The 17,358-nt window shown below is 52.8% G+C and overlaps 1 protein-coding gene across 1 annotated transcript in view; it reads right to left on the bottom strand.

Annotated features, from left to right (window-relative positions):
- Positions 1-2,612: 2,612 nt before the first annotated feature.
- LOC132476497 (mucin-12-like) overlaps positions 2,613-17,358 on the bottom strand; it is a 42,858-nt gene continuing 28,112 nt past the window's right edge. The window contains exons 2-12 of the mRNA XM_060078478.1: positions 10,937-11,038; positions 10,351-10,478; positions 9,987-10,051; positions 7,121-7,272; positions 6,672-6,746; positions 6,418-6,580; positions 5,567-5,728; positions 5,204-5,206; positions 4,831-4,907; positions 2,822-2,910; positions 2,613-2,654 (exon numbers count right to left, since the gene is read on the bottom strand). Of these exons, the coding sequence (XP_059934461.1) occupies positions 2,613-2,654; positions 2,822-2,910; positions 4,831-4,907; positions 5,204-5,206; positions 5,567-5,728; positions 6,418-6,580; positions 6,672-6,746; positions 7,121-7,272; positions 9,987-10,051; positions 10,351-10,478; positions 10,937-11,038 (1,058 nt within the window). The remainder of the gene's footprint in view (positions 2,655-2,821; positions 2,911-4,830; positions 4,908-5,203; positions 5,207-5,566; positions 5,729-6,417; positions 6,581-6,671; positions 6,747-7,120; positions 7,273-9,986; positions 10,052-10,350; positions 10,479-10,936; positions 11,039-17,358) is intronic.

Genomic DNA, 17,358 nt, shown 5'->3' with positions numbered 1-17,358 from the left:
CTGAGTTGGAAGGAATCCTAGAGGCCCCAACCTTTGTCCTTTAGGGGGAGAAACTGAGGCCAGAGACAAACTGAGTTGCCCCATGGCACACTGCTGCTTCATGGCAGGATTAGAATCTGGGTTAGGGTTAGGGTTTGTCCCCAAACCCTATCTTGTGTCCATTTGGCTACAGCAATGGCCTTTCCCCTGATTCCGGGATGCCTGACAGCCCTGTGACATCCTCAGGGAACAGGGCAGGGATGGGGTGATGCAGAAATGGCCAGGACAAGAGTTGGAGAGAGCTGAGATGTAAGACATCTGTCTTGTGTCATGTAAGGGAGAACCCCGGGCATCTGGGGCAGGGGTGGGAGGTGAGAGGGGGTTGGAGGGGCATATTCATGGGGTAAGGACAGACCCTACCATTGGCTGAGCAATTGTCATGTTCCAAGGATCATGCCTGGGACATTCTGTCTGATTCTCCATCCCTGACAAGTCAGTTTTCTTTTTCTTTTTTTTTTAATATATATTTTAAAAAATAAATAAGGGGCTGTGCTTGCTGAAGCCCTGAAGGGGCTTCAGTAGTTGTGGCACACAGGCTCAGTAGTTGTGGTGCACGGGTTTAGTTGCTCCGTGGTATGTGGGATCTTCCCACACCAGGGCTCAAACCCGTATCCCCTGCTTTGGCAGGCAGATTCTTAACCACTGCGCCACCAGGGAAGCCCTGCACCAGGTCTTAGTTGAGGCAGGCGGGCTCCTTAGTTGTGGCTCCAGGGCTCCTTAGTTGTGGCATTCGAACTCTTAGTTGTGGCATGCATGTGAGATCTAGTTCCCTGACCAGAGATTGAACCTGGGGCCCCTGCATTGGGAGTGTGGAGTCTTATCCACTGCACCACCAGGGAAGTCCTCAAGTCAGTTTTCTTATTCTCACTTTCTGGAGCAGAAACTGAGGCTCAGAGAGGCTAAGGCTAACTCAGATGAGCCCCAAAGCCCTGGCTCTTCCCCCAAATCTCACGGGGGAGGGGAGAGGAGTAGGCGAGGGGCAGGAGGCTGAGGGTACCCCCAACTGTGGCCCCAAGACAGGGCGCTCCCTGGGCGTGGCCAGGTCCAGGAGATGGCAGGGCTGGGGCTGTGAGGGCAGTGGGTGGACGGGGGTCATTCACCATGTGGGGGTGGGAGCTGAAGGACCAGAGGCACAAGCAGAGTGTCCTTGTCACCAGTCTCGACTTTGGAGACTGGTGATTGAGTCTGGAAGGCAGCGCACCTGCCTTTCACCCTTTCGGGAATTGGTGAAATAAATGTCGGTCAAGAAATCCCAGAAATAAATGGTCCCCAAGCCCTTTGATCCTGAGATACTGGAGAGCTGGGCGTCATCTGAGGCAGTCTGGAAGCTTCACTAATGACTGGAGGTTCAGCTCTGTTCCAGGCCAAAGGGCAGAGGGAAGGGGAGCCCCTCCCTGGCTGGGCAGCACATAGGCACACAGGCCATCAGATTTGTCACTGCTCTGAAGGGGCAGGCACAGGGCCTGAAGCAGCCTGGAAGAACTAATGGGACCCCTGGAGGGAGGTGGAAGGTGGAGGAGAGGGTGGGCCTGAGCCTCCGAGGAGAAGGGTGCCCTGCTTTCGATTCCAGCCCCAGGGAATGAGACCCCTCTCCCCTGTTCTCAAGCCAGCTTTACTGCCACTATGGGTACCCCACCAGGTCACAGGGTGCAGGTCATGGACGCAGCTGGGCCAGTGCCCAGCCCCAGGATGGCTGAGAGTTCTTGGGTCTGTGGGTTCACAGGTAAGCACAGCCCCTCTGGTCATCTGGAGTGACCTAGGCCCCTCTCAAGGACAACAGGGCAAAGCACTCACTCTTTGGCCTTTCTGGGGGCTCCCACTCCCTCCCTGGGCCCTAGGTCCACTCTCAGGATATGACCCTAAGCTTGTTTGCTGCAGAGACCTCAGGCAGAGGTGGGCCCGCCCCTGCCCCTGCTTGGAGCAGACAAGGGGCTCCCTGACCCACATGTGGGGCACAGGAAGGGGCCAAGATTTGGCCTCCAACCTTGGAAGGAGTGCTCTCCCAAGAAGGACCCTCCCAGACATGCAGACCTGCAGCCAGGCCCCTGCAGGGGAGGGGAAGAGACCACTCAGGCTACACTCTGCACTTTAAGACTTGCTCTTTTTTTTTTTTTTTTTGCGGTACACGGGCCTCTCACTGTTGTGGCCTCTCCCATTGTGGAACACAGGCTCTGGACGCGCAGGCTCAGTGGCCATGGCTTATGGGCCCAGCCGCTCCGTGGCATGTGGGATCTTCCCGGACCGGGGCACGAACCCACGTCCCCTGCATCGGCAGGCGGACTCTCAACCACTGAGTCACCAGGGAAGCCCTAAGACTTGCTCTTTTATGGTAGGAAATTCCAGAGTGGGTGTCACCATAGAGCAAACAAGATGCCTTGGGGTTCCTGGATGGAGGGCAAGGGAGCAGAAGGTGGTCACAACAGTGAGGATGGGGCAAACCCAGCAGCCCTGAGAAGACCGTCCTTGAGCCCTGACGTCTGATTCCTCTTGGTGGCCCCGGGGCCTGTGGAGGGCTCTGTTGGCCGCTATCTCGTCGTCCAGATCTGGGTGAGGGGTGAGAGCCCCTGTCCCCCTCACTGAGCAGTTGTCACCACCGTGGGCCTCTGAATGTGGAGCTGGGGGGTGACAGAGAGGAGGTACGGCTAAGGGGCCAGTAGTGATGGCTGCGTCCCCGGGGAGTGACCTGCCTCTGGGCCGAGTGTGCCCCGCCCTCCCCAGGCAGCCCCAGGGGGTGGGGGGCAGGGGAGCAGCCCCTAGCTGGGCGGGGGGGCTCCTGAGTCACCTCTGTGGTGGGGTCCACGTTCTGCAGGGAAGGCTGGAAGTGTCTGTAGACATTTTCAAGGGCAAACGTGTCCCCCTGCAGATTCTGACCTGTAGGGAGAGGTACTGGGGTGAGAGTGACCCTGGGGGAAGCCGAAGAGGCCCAGAGGAAGGTTTTTTTCCAGTAAAAGGAACAGGTTTGAAGAGTCAGCCCCAGAGCCGCCCTAAACTCCTTTTCCCGCTGTCCATCCGTCCTCCCAACAGCGCAGCTTGTCTGAGGCTCAGGAGGGGACCTGGGGAGCTGGTCCAGGGTCACGCGGGCACAGGAGGGGACCAGAGCAGCAGCCCTCCGACATGCTCTGGGGTCAAAAGTCGTGGCTGGTGAGCAGGGGCCCCAGGCCCAGGGGCCACTTGGTTTGGGTGGGGCAGGAGGACAGGACTGCTTGGGGTCACTGTGCACACTTCCTCATGGCAACGGTAGCCACAGCAGACAGAAAGCAGCTGCGCCTGGAATCTCTTGTTTGAGTTGGCAGGTGTCCAGCACCCACTGTGCCCATCTTGCAGACAAACTCCCTCCTTGGCCTCCGGGCCCCAGGCTCCGGGTCCTCCTGGAATCTTCCAGAACATTCCTTTGCTGCTTCCTTCAAGATCCTCCCCACGGCCCTGCCATCTGCCCTCCTTGTCCACTGTCTCCCCAGCGTGGGCTGGGCTGAGTTGACTCCCAGTGCTGCCCACAGGCCGCAAGCCTGTCCCCAGGCTTCGGACTGGCCAGATCTGGGGTGCACCCCCTCCCTGTACCCTGCTCTCCCACTCCCACCCAGCGCAACCCACCTGCTGCTTCTCCCCACTGCGCCCCGTCATCCCCGCCCAGAGCCTGCAAACAACACGCCCTGCCTGGCTTACTGGCATCTGAGCTATGTCATCTGCTGTCCACGCCTCCCGGTCTATACCACCCCCACTCAGCCTCATCGTCCCTCACCTGTGGTACTGTGCTTCTCTCTCCCTGGACTCCCCACTTTCGTGCTGTCCCCCTTAGATCCTCCTGAGTGAGCTGCTCAAAACGAAGTCTGGTCCCCCTCTCTTAAAGCCCCTCCCGTGGGTCCCCCCATCATGGCCCACTGACCAGCCTTGACCTGGCTCTGTCATCCTCCCGTCCCACTGACCTGCCCTTGGGGGGTCAGACCCCCCACAGACCTTGCTCTTTCCCACCTCCATATCCTTTCTTAAGTAGGGCCCCCTGCCTGGAAAGCCCTTTCCCTTCCCATCATGGGACAAGGCCTCGCTGCCCACTGGGCTGTATGTTCATGGGAGCAGGAAACACATGGCTTACTCCCCACCACTGCCCTGGCTCTCAGCTCAGGGGATGCCCCTCTGCAGTCTTGTCTGACCCCCACCCCACTCTGGGCTGGGGCAGGTATATCTATGCCCCGTCAAGCCCTGGCCATGGCCCTATCATCCATTAACTGGCCCATCCAGTTAATGCACACACATTAACTGTGTGCATCTGGTGTGCTGGGGGTGGCCTCTGGGGGCAGGATCAGGCTCTCAGCCATCCCTGGAATCCCTCCATCGTGTTGGTCAGGAAGTACTGGGAAGGGTTTTCCACCGCAGCTGGGTGCAGGGCCGGGAGCAGCTGGGTGCAGGGCCGGGAGCAGCTCTGGGAGCCAGAGCAGGCTGAACCCATGCGGAGCTCCATGGAGGGGCAGTTTATGAACCGGATTTTGGAAACAGAGTGGGATGCGGGAGCGCAGAGACTCAGGGCACCGGAAGCAGCCCAGTCTATGCAAAGGCATGGGCCACAGACTGGAGTGCATGGAACTTGACAGGGAGCAGCGAGAAAAGGCCGGAGGGTCAGCAGGGGCTGCCCGTGGAGGCTTGGCGTCAGGAGGCTGCCGAGGAGCTTGGCTACTGCAGCAGATGTGGGGCGACCTGGCAGGATGTGCGTGCGTGTCACCCACAACCCCACTGAGTCCGACTTTGGCACTTCTACACCCTCCAGCCTGCCCCATCCTGGCCCCTGATGAGATCTACCTTCCCAGACGCCGGTGCTCTGGAAGTTGACAAGGACATCTTCTTCTTGCCAGTCTCGAGACAGGTTGTACTCTTGCCTGCCAACAGAAATGCCGTGAGCAGCTCGTGGCAGAGAGGCAGGGGAGGGGGCTCAGAGGCCTCTGAACCTCGGGCTTCTGGAAGGGGCTGTCCTGGCCAAGCCCTGAGTCAGGGAGGAGACTGCCCCCAGCGACAGCGGCAGAAAACAAAATGCATTCCTGGGTATGTCACCATGGCCTAGCCCCCCGCACTGAGTGGGTCTCAGTGTCCTTATCTGTGAGATGGGTGCATTGGACTAGAGTCAGGGCACTTCCCTTCGATTGCCGGCCAGGTGCTGTGCTGGGCATTACTCAACCTTCTCAGGTGGATCTTATGCATTTTACAACTGGGGGAAAGTGACAGCAATCTTTCCCAGTGTCCTAGTGTGACAGTGTTGCTCTAGGGAAGCCAAGGTGATAACAAGCACCAGGTAATTTCAGTACATAATCCAATTTCAGTACATAAGTTTTTGTTTCCATTTCTCTGCCAAACAGACATGTCCTGTCAGATCAGCAGGCTGCCCTTTGCTGGACCCAGAGCTGGGAGAGACTGGGAGGGGCAGGGCCCCACCCACCCCTGTTGGGCCTCAGCTGACTACTCAGCGGGAAGGAGCAGAGCCTCGGGATGTTCTGACTGTGGTCCCCTCTCCCCAGGCCCAGCCCCAACCCCAGAAGCTCACCTGTGCAGTTTTCTCCGGAAATGGATGAGTAAGATGGTCAGGACCACCACCGAGACCACCAGTAGCACCACCACGGTCCCTACGATCCCATACACCATGCTCTTGCTGGTGCTAAATTCACAGCTTTCTCCCCAGTACCATTGCGTGTCCGAGTTCAGGCACCTGGGGACACACACAAGCTCAGGCCAGCCCACCAGCATCCCTCACCCACCCAGTCTCCCAAAGGAAAAAAATCAATGTCAAAGCACAGGAAACCAGCTCTCCCTCTGAGGACAGTTGCTGGGCGCTCTCCCTGACTCCCAAGGCTAAGGGGCGGGGAGAAGGTGCAGGGACCACAGACCTGCGGAGCAGGAATTCAGAATCCGAGAGTGCCGGTACCTCATCCCAAACACGTGATGTTCACCCATCTAAACACCAAGTGGCTGGCACTTTCACAGCCTGTCACCGTGTTTTATATTTTGTACCTTAATTTATGATCTCCCAAATGTAGCGTCCCAGCTACAGTGGGAGGTGATAATGGCACGGTGGCTGGGATGATGTCAGGGAAACGAATGACAGATGGAGATAGAGATCCATAGATACAGATTTGGAAATTGATAACTGGAACTTTTTCAGGAAGGGGCTTGCTCAGTCCTACGATGCCTGTGTCTATAATCTGCACCTCCCTCTCCCTCTGGTGGGGTGGAAGATGGGAGACCTGGGTAGAAGAAAGAGGGGTGTAGAGGAGGGGGGAGGAGGTGCCTTGCGAGCTCTGCCCACTCCCCCCCTGCCCCCTTGGGTGATTGTCAGGGAGAGTGGGGCCCTGCCACCAGAGAGGGTAGGTGCTGGGCTTAGAGGGAACAGGCACTCACAGGCAACGGGGGCCACTTTGCTGAAGCTGGCACCTGCCGTGGTGACAGTTCATTTGTGACTTCGTCCCCGGGGTGCACTTGGTCACACAGGCCAGCTTCCCATCCAGATCATCCACATAGTAGAACTGGGCGAATTCCTTTGCAGCATTCTGAGTGCATTGCTCTGGGGGTGGGGGGCGGGCAGGAAGCGTCAGCCTGGTGAACACACCCTCTAGCCCCCAGGTTTACCATCCACACTCTGTGGAGCTGCTTACCTTGCAGGTCAAAGCCGAGCTTCACAGTCTCATTCACGAAGGTGTCCTCCTTATTGTAGCACAGGTATGAGATGTCTGCCCAGGGTGGTGGGAAAGAACAAAATAGATATGGCACCTCTGCCCCCTGGGGGCTGCCAGCCTTCCCTTCCTCCTAGCTGGGGACAAGACTAGTAGATCTTGGCCCATCCCCAGATGGAGCTGGGCCTGTGAGCTTGCTCAGATGGGGACATTAGGGCTGGTGACAACCTCAGCCCGGGACTGGGAGGGACTGCTGGCAGCAGCACAGTCTGCGGAAGGTATCCGGGCTTGACTTCTGGATTCCTTGAGGGAGGTCTCTGGAGCTCCAGAAGAGAGGAGACATGTGAGGTGCGGGGAACGGGCTGAGACCTCCCTAAGTGACCCCTCCCATCCTTTCCCCACCAACATCAAGGGGTTTTAGGTAGGCTTACTTTTGCACACTTCAGAATTACTGGGTAGCTTTCCGGTCTCATTCATAATCTTGGCCTTTATGATCTTAGTGAGGTTTGCAAACAGCTCCTGAAACTCTGAAGTGAAGTCTGCCTCCATGATGACTTCATGTTCCACCACGATGCTGCCTTTGCTGGAATTAGGAATCATCAGCTACCCTGTGTTGCCCGCCCTCCCAGCAAGCAGGGCCCAAGAAGCAAGAGAGGTGATGAGAAACAATTAGCCATATGTCCCAGAGGCAGGACAGAATAGGGACTCCTCCCCCCAGCAGTTAACAATCTAGACGGAGGCCACAGAGTAAACCTGTGATAACAATATATGCCAATGGGCGGAATTCATTCCTAAAAATGGAAGCTGTTGGGCAAAGATGTAGAGAAATTGAACCCTTGTGCATCGTTGGTGGGAATGTAAAATGGTGCGGCCACTGTGGAAAAGAGTATGATGGTTCCTCAAAAACTTAAAAACAGAATGACCATATGGTCCAGCAATTCCACCTCTGGGCATCTAGCCCAAAGAATTGAAAGCAGAGGCAGAAAGAAATATTTGTACAGCCATGTTCATCGCAGTGTTATTCATAAAAACTAAACGGTGAAAGCAATTTAAGCGACCATCAATGGATGAATGAATAAACAAAATGTAGTCTGTACATACAATGGAATATTATTCAGCCTCAAAAAAGGAAGGAAATTTTGGGGCTTCCCTGCTGGTGCAGTGGTTGAGAGTCTGCCTGCCGATGCAGGGGACACGGGTTCATGCCCCAGTCCGGGAAGATCCCACATGCGGTGGAGCGGCTGGGCCCGTGAGCCATGGCCTCTGAGCCTGCACGTCCAGAGCCTGTGCTCCGCAATGGGAGAGGCCACAACAGTGAGAGGCCCGCGTATCGCAAAAAAAAAAAAAAAAAGGAAGGAAATTTTGAGACATGCTACAACATGCATGAACCTTGAGGACATTATGCTAAGTGAAATAAGCCAGTCACAAAAAAACAACTACTGTATGAGTATTTACGAGTAGTAATATGAGGTCCCTGGAGTAATCAAATTTGTAGAGACAGAAGGTAACACGGTGATTGCCAGGGGTGGGATGAGGAGGAATTGGGAGTTATTGTTGAATGGCGACAGAGTTTCAGTTTGGGAAGATGAAAAAGTTCTGGAGAAGGACGGTGGTGGTTGCACAACAATGTGGATGGACTTAATGCTGCTGAACCGTACACTCAAAATGGCAAATTCAGTGGTTAATGGCAGATTTTATGTTATGGGTATTTTACTACAATGAAAAAATTTTTAATTAAAAAATTTAAAGTAGAAGCTATTGGATTATTTTTTCAAAACCAAAAAAGTAAGAGTTCAGAAATGAAGAAACATGAAGCTGCTTTAGAAATGTTGGATTTCAACCCAGAAGCTTCTTGTTAGACAGTCAGCAATGCTCTCAGCAGAGAGAACTTGAGACAAGGTTCATCACTAGTCACAGCCATTGTGACAGAGAAGTCAGGAGCAGGACCCAGGAGGACTTGAAACAACAAAATCCTGAGCCAGAAGGGAGACGGAGACAATGGCTCTGATGCTGGGTGGGGGTGGAGGACACTAGGCTATGGAACCCAAAGGGCCCTGGACATGTTGGGACCTGACAACCCCAGGCTCCCTTCCCACCCCTCTGTCTGCCTCTTTGCACTCTCCTCTCAGAATTCTGCTTGTCCTGCCTATCCTTTAAATGTTGGGGCTTCCCATGCTCCTTCCCTGGTACATCTTCACTTCCGTGCTGTGACGACGGCCGCGGCCATCTGGTCTACTCCCAGGGCTTCCAGCGATGTCTATCTAGGGATGCCAACACCAGTGCCTCCACTGTAGACCCTTCCTATCACATGTTTGACCATCAGCTGCTCCATCACTCAGCCACTCCACGTGGCTGGGACCCCAGGCCAAACTCATCATCTTTGTCTCCCATTCTGCTCCTCCTTACGTTCCTCAATTCAGCAAAGGGCACCCCGCACTCCCAGAAGCCCAGAAATCTGGTGTCATTCCTCCTTTTCTCCAAACACCCATCAAGCTCCCATGATCTGCTGGTCCTGTCCCCTAAAGACCTTTCACAGTGGATAATTTTCTTCTTCATTATCACCTCTCAGGTCCAGGCTACTATCATCTCCGTCCTCTGTCCACCCATTCTCAGCCCTGTAGCCAAATTGAGTTGTCTGCAGTGCAAATCGGATACTATCCCAATGGGCCACAACTGCTGATGCTTCACATCTAAATAGCTTGGTACAGGTTACCTTTCTAACCTCCTCTCCCACCATGACCCCTTTGTCCTCAAGCAGCCAAGTGTGCTTTACGTTCCTGGAATCTACCCTCCTTTCTCTCACCTCTAGGCTCATCGTCATTGATTTCCTCTTGTAACACTCTCCTCCTCCCTTCCGTCTACTTGGCTCATTTCTCCTCATCCTTCAAGCCTCAGCTTAGCTGTCACTTCCTCCAGGAGGATTTCCCTCCATCTCACTGAGCTTGCATTCAGGACCTCTCCCACTGCACCTTGTGTGTCCCTTACCATAATTCTAGACAGACTGCACAGCCATTCTGCTACCTGTGTTCTGCCACTCTAAGCTCCATGAAGACCAGAACCACTGTGCTCCCAGCACCTAGCACAGGGTAGGCTTTCAATACTAGTTTGTTACATGGATAAGTGCTGAATGAATGAATGCATGGTCTCAGAGCCCTCAGGTGTTGCCTTCTAGCTGGGGGCCTTTTTGACCCAGCCAGGTACTGATACTCTAATCATTCATGATAGGAGGAGACAGGAGAGCAGGCAAGAGAGAAGGAGCTTCCCATAGTCTATAAATCTCTCCACCCCCATACTCACAGTAGTTTCCTAATGATCACGCCTCTGTATTGTGGAAAGTCTTTGTCCCTGTAAACTTTATCCATCTGAAAGAAACAAGACAGCTGAGCTCATAGAAGCCTGGAGTGTGCAGCAGCCCCTGTTCTCTTTTCCCAAGGAGCCCCTGTATTAACCCATAGGAAAGAAGGAAGGGAAGGCAGAGGGATTTTCCCTCTTCCAGGATGTGTTGGAGGGGTATGGCTCAAGGAAGGAGGCTCTCAGAGGACTCCCCCTCTCAGGACTTAGGCTGAAGGGACCCAAGAGCTGAGAAGCCCTGAACAGTAAGTCAAGGTGAGCCCTGGCATCCCCTCTCACATTGGTGAATCTAGGCTTCCTCTGCTCTTACCTGACTCTTGAATAGTTGAACAAAATCCAGATATGCATGGGAGGATATGTTATTTAGGTCTTCTGTGAAATTTCTGTTAGTTACTTTCACTCTCAGTCCTACAGTGGCATTGATTTTTTCCGGGATTTCTGTGGGAAGAGGACACGTTATGCATGAGACAGCAACCTCCCAGTAATGCCTTCCAGGATTAGTTCATTCTTCATCTGTTGGCTTTGGGGAAGTAGAGAAAGTGTGTAGGAGGGAGGATGGAAACTCAAAAGGCAGGTAGGAGTAGCTGAAACTTCTGCCCCTTGCCTCTGTATACCAGGAGGAGCTAGTGGCCAGGATCACAACCCAGTGAGACCTAAGTGGAGGCCTCCAGATGATCATCCTGATGAGAGAGGCAGGTTAGCTAGTGAGAAGGGCCCAGAAGGGGGAGGCAGAAGGTCCATGTTCTACCTGCGTTTTGGCCTGGGTGAAAGTCACATTTTCTCCTCTACCTGCACAATCAAGCAGTGGTAGCAAATGATCCTTCCAGTGCTACCCTCCTATTTTAAGTGGTTAAGTGATGTGGGGATGATCTACAAGTCTCAGAAAAGGTCTTTACCTATGGGGATGTTTTCCAAGAGGGACTGACACTGGTAACCAAAGTAGCCTTGGGGACAGGCACATTCTTCTCCGTTCCAAGTGGTCCCATTGTAGCACTGCCCTGAGAAGGGGTAGAACATTCACAGAGGTTACCCTGGAAGCCCCAAACGCAAAAACATTGACTCCTGTTCCAAGTCCCATCATTCAGACACTGCATTGAAAGACGGGGATGGGACCAGATGATCATACAGCAACCGAGATCCATTTGTCACCACCTCAACCCCCAGGAGAGAGTAGGGAAAGGAGGAGGTACAACAGAGGAAGGAGGCAAGAGATAAAAGAGGACACACAAAGAAAACAAGGGCCCTACAAATCAAAAGGGAGCAACATCATCTGCATGGATGATATACATTGGTAACAAAAAGGCATTGGAAGTGTGGAACAAGACCACAAGGAGTACAAAACTGATTAGCTGATAAGGGAAGATGAGCAGGAAGAACCCATAGAGTGACAAACAAGGAGACTTACTTGTCATAGCTGGAGAGTGGGTTGTCATCACTGCTGTGTGTGTACCAGTGAGTGGGGGATGCAGAGTTGAAATGGTACTGAAACCAGGGACTGGAGTACCAGTGGAGCCAGGTGAAGTGGAGGACAGAGGAGGAAAAAAGCCAGAAGTTGACCCCTCTTTGGCAGTCATGGTGATATGTTCTGAGACCACAATGTGGGTGGAGATCTCACTGAGGCTTAATGCGAAAGGACTTGCATTGTATGTACTAGGCAAAGAAGGGGTATAGAATGATGGTGTGAACCCCTCTGTGGAGGTTGTGTAGAAAGTGGATCCTGGAGGAGAAGATGTGGTCATGTGTCCGTCACCACCAGAAGTGATTAAGGATTCTCTAGGCCTTGATGTGGAAGCAGAAATTTCATTCCCTTCAGTAAGAGTGTTGTTCAACGTACCTGTGGGTTTTGATGAATCAGGAGTAGAGGTAGAAAATGTGGTTCCCTTGGTGAGGCCTGTGGTTTTCTGTGCAGAGACAGAGGCGGTGGTAAACAGCTGGCTGGAACTTGAAGAGGAAGCAACGCTACCATAATGCCCAGAATACGAAGTTCCAGATGAAATGGTTGATTTAGATGATTCGGAAATAGTTGTGAGGACCGAGGGCATTTCAGTACTTGCTGTTGTGCTGTGTCCAGTGCTGGAGGTGGGGGTAGAAAGTTGCTCAGGACTTAAAGGTATAGAAGGTGAGGAGTAAGAGGAGAGTCTGTGTGTCGATGGCGCGGAGAGAGTCGTGGACACAGTGGCTTCCACAGTATAAAATGTCGTTGTTTGTTCATCACCACTGGATGTGGTAATGGATTCAACTGGACGTGAAGTGGACACAAGACTTCCATCCCCTTTAGAAACTGTTGTTGTAGGTGAGTCCATGAGCTGAGTAGAATCAGATATGGTGCTGTGATCTGTGGTTTTCTGAGTGACAGCAGTGGCAGTCTGCCTTGATCTAGCTGGGGTGGTGAATGTCTCTCCATTGCTTGATGGGGCTGTAGAAATCCCAGCAACTGTGGTGTGGACACCCTCAGAAGACGCTGAGAATTCAGTCCCACCAAAAGCGGTGGTGGAACTCCCAGGGACTGTGGTGTGGGAACGCTCAGAAGAGACTGTGGATTCAGACCAACCAGATGTGGTGGTGGAACTCTGAAGGCCTGTGTCTGGGGAACCCTCAGAAGAGACTGTGGATTCAGACCAACCAGAATTTGTAGGGGAACTCCCAGAGGCAGTAGTGAGGAAACCCTCAGAAGAGACTGTCGATTTAGACCAACCAGATGTTGTGGTGGAATTCTGAAGACCTGTGGTGTGGGAACCCTCAGAAGAGACTGTAGCTTCAGACGAACCAGAATTTGTGGGGAAACTCCCAGAGGCTGTGCTGAGGAAACCCCCTGAGGAGACTGTGGATTCCGACCAACCAGAAGTGGTGGTGGAATTCCCATCACCTGTGGTGGGGACACCCTCAGAATAGACTGTGGATCCAAACTGCACAGAAGGGGTGGTGGAACTCCAAGGGCCTGTGATGGGAGAACCCTCAGAAGAGACTGTGGATTCAGACCAACCAGAATTTGTGGGGGAACTCCCAGAGGCTGTGGTGAGAAAACCCTCAGAAGAGACTGTCGATTTAGACCAACCAGGTGTTGTGATGGAATTCTGAAGACCTGCAGTGTGGGAACCCTCAGAAGGGACTGTGGATTCAGACCAACCAGAAGCAGTGGTGGATCTACCAGCATATGTGGTGTGGAAACCCTCAGAAGACACTGTGGATTCAGACAAACCAGAAGCAGTGGTGGAACTACCAGCATATGTGGTGTGGAAACCCTCAGAAGATACTGTGGATTCAGACCAACCAGGTGTTGTGGTGGAATTCTGAAGACCTGCGGTATGGAAACCCTCAGAAGACACTGTGGATTCAGACCAACCAGGTGTTGTGGTGGAATTCTGAAGACCTGCGGTGTGGAAACCCTCAGAAGACACTGTGGATTCAGACCAACCAGAAGCAGTGGTGGAACTACCAGCATATGTGGTGTGGAAACCCTCAGAAGACATGGTGGATTCATACCAACCAGGTGTTGTGGTGGAATTCTGAAGACCTGCAGTGTGGGCACCCTCAGAAGAGACAGTGGATTCAGACCAAGCAGAATTGGTGGGGGAACTCCCAGAGGCTGTGGTGAGGAAACCCTCAGAAGACACTGTGGATTCAGACCAACCAGGTGTTGTGGTGGAATTCTGAAGACCTGCGGTGTGGGAACCCTCAGAAGAGACTGTGGATTCAGACCAACCAGAAGCAGTGGTGGAACTACCATCATATGTGGTGTGGAAACCCTCAGAAGACACTGTGGATTCAGACCAACCAGGTGTTGTGGTGGAATTCTGAAGACCTGCGGTGTGGGAACCCTCAGAAGAGACTGTGGATTCAGACGAACCAGAAGCAGTGGTGGAACTACCAGCATATGTGGTGTGGGAACCCTTAGAAGAGACTGTGGATTCAGACCAACCAGAAGAAGTGGTGGAACTACCAGCATATGTGGTGTGGGAACCCTCAGAAAACACTGTGGATTCAGACCAACCAGGTGTTGTGGTGGAATTCTGAACACCTGCGGTGTGGGAACCCTCAGAAGAGACAGTGGATTCAAACCAACCAGAATTGGTGGGGGAAGTCCCTGAAGCTGTGGTGAGGACACCCTCAGAAGACACTGTCGATTTAGACCAACCAGGTGTTGTGGTGGAATTCTGAAGACCTGCGGTGTGGGAACCCTCAGAAGAGACTGTGGACTCAGACCAACCAGAAGCAGTGGTGGAACTACCTGCATATGTGGTGTGGAAACCCTCAGAAGACACTGTGGATTCAGACCAACCAGAAGCAGTGGTGGAACTACCAGCATATGTGGTGTGGAAACCCTCAGAAGACACTGTGGATACAGACACACCAGGTGTTGTGGTGGAATTCTGAAGACCTGTGGTGTGGGAACCCTCAGAAGAGATTGTGGAATCAGACCAACCAGAAGCAGTGGTGGAACTACCAGCATATGTGGTGTGGAAACTCTCAGAAGACACTGTGGATTCAGACCAACCAGGTGTTGTGGTGGAATTCTGAAGACCTATCGTGTGGGAACCCTCAGAAGAGACTGTGGATTCAGACCAACCAGAAGCAGTGGTGGAACTACCAGCATATGTGGTGTGGAAACCCTCAGAAGACACTGTGGATTCAGACGAACCAGGTGTTTTTGTGGAATTCTGAAGACCTGCGGTGTGGGAACCCTCAGAAGAGACTGTGGATTCAGACCAACCAGAAGCAGTGGTGGAACTACCTGCATATGTGGTGTGGAAACCCTCAGAAGACACTGTGGATTCTGACCAACCAGAAGCAGTGGTGGAACTACCAGCATATGTGGTGTGGAAACCCTCAGAAGACACTGTGGATTCAGGCGAACCAGGTGTTGTGGTGGAATTCTGAAGACCTGAGGTTTGGGAACCTTCAGAAGAGACTGTGGATTCAGACCAACCAGAAGCAGTGGTGGAACTACCAGCATATGTGGTGTGGAAACCCTCAGAAGACACTGTGAATTCAGACCAACCAGGTGTTGTGGTGGAATTCTGAAGCCCTGCGGTGTGGGAACCCTCAGAAGAGACTGTGGATTCAGACCAACCAGAAGCAGTGGTGAAACTACCAGCATATGTGGTGTGGAAACCCTCAGAAGACACTGTGAATTCAGACAAACCAGGTGTTGTGGTGGAATTCTGAAGACCTGCGGTGTGGGAACCCTCAGAAGACACTGTGGATTCAGACCAACCAGAAGCAGTGGTGGAATTACCAGCATATGTGGTGTGGAAACCCTCAGAAGACACTGTGGATTCAGACAAACCAGGTGTTGTGGTGGAATTCTGAAGACCTGTGGTGTGGGAACCCACAGAAGAGCCTGTGGATTCAGACCAACCAGAAGCAGTGGTGGAACTACCAGCATATGTGGTGTGGAAAGCCTCAGAAGACACTGTGGATTCAGACCAACCAGGTGTTGTGGTGGAATTCTGAAGACCTGCAGTGTGGGAACCCTGAGAAGAGACTGTGGATTCAGACCAACCAGAAGCAGTGGTGGAATTACCAGCAAATGTGGTGTGGAATCCCTCAGAAGACACTGTGGATTCAGACCAACCAGGTGTTGTGGTGGAATTCTGAAGACCTGTGGTGTGGGAACCCTCAGAAGAGACTGTGGATTCAGACCAACCAGAAGCAGTGGTGGAACTACCAGCATATGTGGTGTGGAAACCCTCAGAAGTCACTGTGGATTCAGACACACCAGGTGTTGTGGTGGAATTCTGAAGACCTGCGGTGTGGAAACCCGCAGAAGACACTGTGGATTCAGACGAACCAGGTGTTGTGGTGGAATTCTGAAGACCTGTGGTGTGGGAACCCACAGAAGAGCCTGTGGATTCAGACCAACCAGAGGCAGTGGTGGAACTACCAGCATATGTGGTGTGGAAACCCTCAGAAGACACTGTGGATTCAGACCAACCAGGTGTTGTGGTGGAATTCTGAAGACCTGCAGTGTGGGCACCCTCAGAAGAGACTGTGGATTCAGACCAAGCAGAAGCAGTGGTGGAACTACCAGCATATGTGGTGTGGAAACCCTCAGAAGACACTGTGGCTTCAGACCAACCAGGTGTTGTGATGGAATTCTGAAGACCTGCGGTGTGGGAACCCTCAGAAGAGACTGTGGATTCAGACCAACCAGAAGCAGTGGTGGAACTACGAGCATATGTGGTGTGGAAACCCTCAGAAGACACTGTGGATTCAGACCAACCAGAAGCAGTGGTGGAATTATCAGCATATGTGGTGTGGAAACCCTCAGAAGACACTGTGGATTCAGACCAACCAGGTGTTTTTGTGGAATTCTGAAGACCTGCGATGTGGGAACCCTCAGAAGAGACTGTGGATTCAGACCAACCAGAAGCAGTGGTGGAACTACCAGCATATGTGGTGTGGAAACCCTCAGAAGACACTGTGGATTCAGACCAACCAGGTGTTGTGGTGGAATTCTGAAGACCTGCAGTGTGGGCACCCTCAGAATAGACTGTGGATTCAGACCAACCAGAAGCAGTGGTGGAACTACCAGCATATGTGGTGTGGAAACCCTCAGAAGACACTGTGAATTCAGACCAACCAGGTGTTGTGGTGGAATTCTGAAGACCTGCAGTGTGGGCACCCTCAGAAGAGACTGTGGATTCAGACCAACCAGAAGCAGTGGTGGAACTACCAGCATATGTGGTGTGGAAACCCTCAGAAGACACTGTGGATTCAGACCAACCAGGTGTTGTGGTGGAATTCTGAAGACCTGCGGTGTGGGAACCCTCAGAAGAGACTGTGGATTCATACCAACCAGAAACAGTGGTGGAACTACCAGCATATGTGGTGTGGAAACCCTCAGAAGACACTGTGAATTCAGACAAACCAGGTGTTGTGGTGGAATTCTGAAGACCTGCGGTGTGGGAACCCTCAGAAGACACTGTGGATTCAGACCAACCAGAAGCAGTGGTGGAATTACCAGCATATGTGGTGTGGAAACCCTCAGAAGACACTGTGGATTCAGACAAACCAGGTGTTGTGGTGGAATTCTGAAGACCTGTGGTGTGGGAACCCACAGAAGAGCCTGTGGATTCAGACCAACCAGAAGCAGTGGTGGAACTACCAGCATATGTGGTGTGGAAAGCCTCAGAAGACACTGTGGATTCAGACCAACCAGGTGTTTTTGTGGAATTCTGAAGACCTGCAGTGTGGGAACCCTCAGAAGAGACTGTGGATTCAGACCAACCAGAAGCAGTGGTGGAACTACCAGCATATGTGGTGTGGAAACCCTCAGAAGACACTGTGGATTCAGACCAACCAGGTGTTGTTTTGG

The sequence above is a fragment of the Mesoplodon densirostris genome, chromosome 16 (assembly GCF_025265405.1).
Source record: "Mesoplodon densirostris isolate mMesDen1 chromosome 16, mMesDen1 primary haplotype, whole genome shotgun sequence".
In the NCBI taxonomy this organism is placed as follows: Eukaryota; Metazoa; Chordata; class Mammalia; order Artiodactyla; family Ziphiidae; genus Mesoplodon; species Mesoplodon densirostris.
Note: the sequence above shows the minus strand (reverse complement) of the source record. Positions and strands in the feature narration are given on the sequence as shown.